We start from the raw sequence: 7,808 nt of genomic DNA, 5'->3' as shown, positions 1-7,808 counted from the left end.
AATATTAATATTTTTTCATATAAAGTAGAAGAAGATATTTAGGATAAGTGGAAATAGTGTCATTCAAATAATATATCAGTATGTAATATTAGTTATTAATCTAATATTAATTATTAGATTTAAAGAATATCAGCCCGTATATTAATATCAGATTATTTACTACCATAAAATCGACAGAAACTTTAATGTTTAAACCGTTCTGGTGAACATTCATGAGCTGCAGGTTCCGGGCCGACAGAGGGCGCTGTCTCCGGACTCCGCGGCTGCTCCTCTTCCGGGCGGACTGACGTCATCACCGTCACGTTTCTTTACGTTGAGTGTCGTCGCCGTTTGACGGTATGTGGAAAGTAGCAATGTCGGAGGAGGTTGGGAAGGCGCTACAGTCGGTAGTGGAGCGAGTGAACCAGGCGGCGGCACGGCGGGCAAAGGTAACTGCAGCCCGGGAGGCTCCGCTCGGCGACGCCGCTGTCGTCGCTCCTCGGTCGGGGCGTCTCTGAGCGACGGCTCGTTACGTAAAAGACCCCGAACACCTCAACCTTTGGATCGGAGACAGGCGGCTGCTGGCTGCACTTTCATAACACTGCATGGTCCACGGTAGCAGCGTGATGCGTGGGAGCAGCAGTCAGAGGCTGCATGTTGATGCATGGAAGCAAAAGGCTGCAGGACACTTTTAGCACGATTTGATGTTTTAATTATTAAAATGTGGCCTGTTTGTGAGCTCAGCCACGCTTTCTGTGCACATCACAGCTCTACCAGTGTAATGTCATTTTTATTAAAGTGCCCTTTAACTGATTAGAATCTGGGTCATAGCATGCACTGTTTTAACTAATAATCTCAATAATACAGCATGTCTGATATATATGTTATCTTATTATAAATATTCTGCATGTTTTTATTATTATTTGCATAATAATGTAGAAAAAGATCTATGATAATTAAGAGATGGTGTCATCATATATGTAGTTAATTAACCAGAGCGGCTCCATTGTTTACGTTGCTGTCTGCAGCACATGTAGCAGAGAACACAATGGTGCGGAGTCAACAGGTGACAGCGTAAATTAAGTTTGTGGAAAGTTATTTAACCCCCCCTATCATTTTCCAAAATGAACAAATCTCTAACATACTATGTGCATATGTATAAAGAATATCTGTAAATATAGGAATATCAGATTTATGTTATGGACTGGGTGCTACTAAATAATAATAATAATCATAATAATTGGCTTTATTTCTATAGTACTTTTCATAACTAGAGCTGCTTTGCAAGATTAGAACAGCAATAAAACATTAGTATGGACAATAAATCAATAAAAAAGGTCATGACAAAACATTAGAAAATACATTATAACAAATTATGCAGACACTAATCTTTTTTTAACAGCTTTTTGAACTGTGGCACCGACTGAAATGTTCTGGCAGTAAGGGGGAGCTTGTTGTAGAGTAGTGGGACATAAATAGCCGAAGCATGGTCCCCTTTGGTTTAATCCTGGACGGTGGAACCTTCAGAAGCAGGTCTGAGGGTGTCAGTGCAGTAAAAGGGGATAAACGTTCAAGCAAAGTTAGACCATGTAGACATGTAAAAGTAATCAGGAGAATATTAAATCCTGGGGAGGAAGCGGTGTAATTCAGCCCGGACTGAAGTTATGTGTTCCCTGCTTTGAGTTTTGCTGCATTCTGTGGTTTAAATCAGCTGTAAATGTGCAACGGGTGGGCGGATAGTGGTTTGCAATAGTCTAGGATAAAGATAATCAGCTATGTGGTAATGTGTAATCTGGTTTGTTCCGTCAGAAATAACTGCAGTGTTTCTGGCCAATCGCTTCATGTTTATCTACTAAAAACAGGATTTGTCACAGCATCTTTACACAGCAGCGGCCACAGTTTTGTCACTGTTTTGTAAGGGCCTGACAGGGCTGACTCACTGTTCTGTACGAGCTAAAACTAGCTTCATCACACTGAGCTCCTCCACTGATAAATAATATTCTGTTTCCTCTTCAGATGCTACCGACTGTGCCGCCTCGCCTCGTCGCTGTCAGCAAGACAAAACCGCCGGAGATGGTGGTGGAGGCCTACAAGCAAGGACAGCGCAACTTTGGAGAAAACTACGTACGTATAAAGCTGTGGTGTCACTGCATGAACTCTGAGAGGAATAAAGGTGGGACTTAATGTGGAGGCTGATCTTGCATCTTGTCTTCACTCAGGTTAATGAACTTGTGGACAAAGCTTCAGATCCTCTGGTTGGTTCACATATCTGGAAATATTAAATCAGATTTTTTTTTTCCCCCATTTGAGTTTTTACAATATTTTTTTCTCCCCTCACGCAGATTTTAGAATCATGTCCAGAAATCAAGTGGCACTTTATCGGCCATCTACAGAAGAATAACGTCAACAAACTTTTGGGTGAGTGACTCTCAGCGCCGTCGCCTTCAGGAAACAAGTTTGACTTATTCAGGCTTTCTTTGTGTCGACATAAACTGAACCCCAGTCAGAGTTAACAGGTTTTGTTAACTCAGGTTTTCTGCTTCAGGCTCATAAAGGAGGCATTTAGCACGTCATGCGACTCTTCTTTTACACAAAATGACCCGATCGTGTCCGGCTGCTTCAGTCAAAAAGTTGTTTTAATGAAAACAATGAGGAATATAAAAAATATGACGATAAAAAGTGCTGCTACTGATAATGATGTAGGACAGGAATGCTGGTAAACTCTTGTGTTAATGTATTTATTTTATCAATCAATACAGCTACACAGTGAGCTGTTAAACTTCATATATTCAGGCATGATATTGTATTTAAGTGCGTGTAGGTCTGACACTGACTCATAATGAAAGAAATCATTTTAATTTGCAGCCAAATCAAAGTGAAACTAAAGTTACTGATTGAATATTCTCTGTAATCAATGCCAGTAGATAATCAATGTTCCAATCTATCAGCTGCAGGACCAGCAGTGTAAACGGGCCAAACATAAAAACATATTTATGCGATTTCTGCATCACCAGCTGAATATGTCTGTAGGTTCCCATGACAACCTGCGTGGCTTCACTGAGTCGTTTTAGTGACGTACAGATCAACGTGTTTTCCGATAAAACCTCAGCTAAGAATCTGTATCACTCAGAGAGAATTGTCAGGAAACAGTTTTAATCTAAAACTCTGAACAGAAATCAATCAGGTTAGCTCCACAGCATCAGTTACCATGGAGATCTTGCAGGTGAAAAGCCTTTGTGACACTGAAAACTCAACATGCTGCTCTAGTTGCAAGTTTAAAACCCTCCTGTTGCCTCCAGGTGTTCCCAACCTGTTCCTGGTGGAGACGGTCGACTCGGCCAAACTGGCTGATAAGGTCAACAGCTCATGGCAGCGCATCAGAGGTTCGAGTACGCAGAGGTTAAAGGTCATGGTGCAGATCAACACCAGCGGAGAACAGAGTGAGTGCCCATATGATCGCAAGATAAAACGCTGCACCGAAAAGTGTCATTAACAAGATGTCAAACGTTTGTGGCAGGCAAACACGGGCTTCCACCGGGGGACACGGTCAACACGGTGAAGCACATCGTGTCTCAGTGTCCCGCCCTGATGTTCGCAGGACTCATGACCATCGGACGCTACGGATACGACCTCACGCTGGGACCAAACCCAGACTTTCAGGTATAAAGCACTCCCAGAAGATTCCTGTTATTTCCCGGTGCACCAATAAAATACAATATGCAGTGACACTTAAATGTCAAATGATGAATGAATGAAAGGAAAACTGTGTCACCTTACAGTAACTGCATTACTTCTGAGGTGAACATGAGGGTATTTGCTTTCGTGTGAAATCAAACAGTGTAGATTTACAAAAAGATAATTTTTTTCTGCTGCTCTTTGCTGGAGGGGTCGTGTTGCTCCTTCCATCATACATCCATCCATCATCCATCCATTCATCATCCATCCATCCATCCATCCATCCATCCATCCATTCATCATCCATCCATTCATCCATCCATCATACATTCATCCATCCATCATCCATTCATCATCCATTCATCCATCCATCATCCATCCATTCATCATCCATTCATCATCCATCCATTCATCCATCCATCATACATTCATCCATCCATCATCCATTCATCATCCATCCATCCATCCATCCATTCATCATCCATTCATCCATCCATCATCCATCCATTCATCATCCATCCATCATCCATCCATCCATTCATCATCCATTCATCCATCCATCATCCATCCATCATCCATCCATTCATCATCCATCCATCCATTATCCATCCATCATCCATCCATTCATCCATACATCCATTCATCCATCCATCATCCATCCAGCATCCATCCATCATCCATCCATTCATCCATCCATCATCCATCCATCCATCCATCATCCATTCATCCATCCATCCATTCATCCATCATCTATCCATTCATCCATCCATCATCCATCCATCCATTCTTCATTCATCCATCATCCATTCATCCATCCATCCATCCATTCATCCATCCATCATCCATCCATTCATCCATCTATCATCCATCCATCCATTCATCCGTTCATCCATCCATCATCCATTCATCCATCCATCCATCATCCATCTATCCATCATCCATCCATTCATCCATCCATCCATTCATCCATCCATCATCCATCCATCCATTCATCCGTTCATTCATTTTCTTCCGCTTATCCGGGGTCGGGTCGGGGACACAGCAGATGAAGCCGGTCATTTCAGAGGTCCCTCCCATCAGCAACGCTTTTCAGCTCTTCCTGGGAGACCCTGAGGTGCTGACTTTGTGCTGAGTATGTGGACACAGCTCTCACTTTGGTTGTACAGGGACCGAATGGCTCCTATCAGTGAACCTGGTGCCCCGTACCCCCTCAGTACCCTCCACAAAGCTCCTCAGGTGACACACTTATAAGCCTTCTCCAGATCCACAAAACACATGGGGACTGGCAGGTCGAACTCCCAGGACCCCCTCCTTTGTTCCTCGACCAGGACGGCATTCTCCTCCTGAAATTGCTCTATCTTCATCTTTAAAATGCCCCAAAGCTCTTCCATTGGATTCAGATCAGATGACATACTCTTCCAGGTTCTAGTTTTCACTTTGTTCTTCTGTACAAACCCTTTTTGTGTTTTGGGTCATTATCAAGCTGATGTTTGTGCAGACCAGGAGTCATCCTGTGGTTTATCCACAGATGTTCATGTATAAATGCCGTCTCCTCAACACATTTTACATTCATGCAGCCTCAAATCGTCACAGCCCCACCTCCGTGCTTCACTGTGAGGGCTGTGCGTTCACTAAGGAGTGGTAGCTGGTCTCCATCTGAGACAAACAAATGTGTCATTGTTTATTCTTTTCATGTTGTTTAGCAAAACTTAATCATGCAGTTTTGTCTGTTGTTTTCAGGATGTCAAGAATAATAGAATAATGTTTTAGGAATTTTTTGTTAAAATTTGTGCTTAATTTTCTTTTGTCACACACGTAATATATGCATGAAAACATTCATTCAGTCACACAAACAAATACACAGGCGCACACAATTCATGCCAATTTTAAATACATCTATCATTACAGGGTTTTGGTTTTCGTCCACTTGAACTAAACAATCCTAAAGATATCATCAGCAGTGCAGTGAATCTCTAACAGTCTTTACATTCAACTCCATGTGAAGAAGAACAGTTGATCTTTAAACGGTCAGACTGTAGTTTGAACTATGTCGATCTGTTGTAGATGCTGCTGAGTCGGAGGCAGGAGTTGTGTGACAGCCTGAAGCTGCCTGTGGAGGAGGTGGAGCTCAGTATGGGGATGTCCACGGACTTTGAACACGCGGTGAGTGTCGTTCGTTATCAGTATTTAGAAACGCGGTGTATGGATAAATATGGAAACAGGTGATGGCAATGGCCATGTTTACATGAAGTTTTTTTAATTTTGGAATTATTGGTTCAGAATTAACTCATTTGGAATTAAAGTTTTGTACTTGCGTTTACATGGAAATATTAATTCCGAATTAAGGTTTACATGTTTATTCCCTTCCTTCATTCCGCTGTAACGTTTGGGCGTTGGAAAGGATTCTGATTGGACAGGGAGTGGGCATGATGTGTCCCTGTTTACCAGAAGAAAACAAACTCCATTTGTTGCAGCATTTCTTTTCCCCTACAACATGGAGGAACAACTAATAAGCACGCTTTTTGCTTTGCTTTTTATTGTCGTTTTGAAACAGCAAGAATGTGCTCGTGCCAGTAAGGTTGCAGAACATGTACGCCACTACGTCATCGCCACGTGGGGAGCCAAGCATGCGTAGAATAACCCGAATTAAATAAAGCAGAATTAACTGTATACATGAATAGAACATACACAGGAATTAGTTTATTCAGAATTAAGTTTATTCAGAATTAACGTTTTAATTCTGAATTAAAGAGGAATTAAAGGTCTCATGTAAACGTGGCAAATGTGGTAGGTGATTTTCAGTTTTTGTTTTAACATGTTGAAGGTTCTGAAGGGATGTTAAGCGGTCCGGTACTGTAAGGGTACATATGATCAAGTATGTATGTTGCTGTTTGCTTCCATGACAACAAAGTGATAAATGCATGTACATCAGACTTGTTGGCACTCTTCCTGTCTCATGCATTTTACATGTTTGCATGTTGCAGATCGAGGTGGGCTCCACCAACGTGCGGGTGGGCAGCATCATTTTCGGCAACAGGGAGTATCCCAACAGCGCCGCCAACACTCCGAACCCCAGCCCGGCTCCCAGCCCGGCTCCCAGCCCGGAGAAAACCTCCAAGATGGTGTCGGAAGAAGCCGCCAAGAAGATGACGCACCTCACCGTGTCTGAACACTAAGAAGAGCTTCTTCTCCTCTGAAATACCTTTAAGAAAATTCTAATGATAATATTAATAATGATCATTTAAAAAAAACAAACAACCTCTTCACGTGCAAGATGAACAGACCGTTTCCGCTGAGTCGTGTGGAGCGGGGGTTGCACAAATTCCTGCATCATTTTGAAGAGCTCTTGCCTAATCCTCTTCACTTTTTTGTGTGCCCTTCTTGCTCTTTTAAGCATTTAGAAAGTGGCATTCAGTCCAGAGGTAGTAGAACCTTTTTTAACGGTAGTGTCTAACAGGCGTCATTTACCTTTAGTGCTCTGACTCCCTCCTCATGGAGAAACCTTTTAGCGAAGATACGAGTCCAACACTGGCGACTTACGGAAGCTTGATTTCACAGCAGATGAGGTGAGGATTTGTCGTGCTGATGTGATATTTTCTACCTTTCCAACCCGACATGTGACAGTGCTGAAATGTGTCCCAGAGGTCAGGAGCTCCCCACAGTACAAATGTACCGTTTTTGTTGTACAGTTGAAGCAAAGACTTGATTTAATAAATCATTTACCCTTTATAATGATGCATAGTATTGTGATATTGTTTCGTACGGTGTGCCAAATGTGTCAGATCTCTATTCTTGATATTAACAAACCCGAGCTCTTGTTTGTGTTCCAGTCCTGTGTCCGTGCCGTGGTGTTCGTTGGAGATTGAGAGTAAACCTATGCAAAGTGGTGTTTTTTTGTTTCCGAGTAGATTTTTTTTTTTTGCGCTGGTTTCCTCAAAGATGTCACAGGCTCGGTGTGTTTCTGTCTCCATGAAAAGTGCGCTGATTTGTCAGTGATTTAAAAAAAAAAAAAAACACGAAAAGGGGTTGTGGTGAGACGTGTTCATGAGGCGTTTGAGCGTTGTTTGGTTTGGAATCAGCTCTGAAAGGAAGCCAAAGCCAAGCAATAAATTTTACTGTTGAAAATATCTGCCATTTGCTGTGTATTTCTTCTC

At 42.2% G+C, this 7,808-nt stretch overlaps 1 protein-coding gene across 1 annotated transcript; it reads left to right on the top strand.

The window, feature by feature from the left end:
* Positions 1–264: 264 nt before the first annotated feature.
* On the top strand, positions 265–7,781 carry plpbp (pyridoxal phosphate binding protein). The gene is made up of 8 exons (XM_022206046.2): positions 265–428; positions 1,996–2,103; positions 2,199–2,234; positions 2,322–2,397; positions 3,279–3,419; positions 3,497–3,639; positions 5,719–5,817; positions 6,639–7,781. Exons 1-8 carry the CDS (start codon positions 339–341, stop codon positions 6,828–6,830), a joined length of 885 nt encoding a protein of 294 aa, XP_022061738.1. The 5' UTR covers positions 265–338; the 3' UTR covers positions 6,831–7,781.
* Positions 7,782–7,808: the final 27 nt, after the last annotated feature.

Source organism: Acanthochromis polyacanthus, chromosome 6 (genome assembly GCF_021347895.1).
Source record: "Acanthochromis polyacanthus isolate Apoly-LR-REF ecotype Palm Island chromosome 6, KAUST_Apoly_ChrSc, whole genome shotgun sequence".
Taxonomy (NCBI): Eukaryota; Metazoa; Chordata; class Actinopteri; family Pomacentridae; genus Acanthochromis; species Acanthochromis polyacanthus.
Note: the sequence above shows the minus strand (reverse complement) of the source record. Positions and strands in the feature narration are given on the sequence as shown.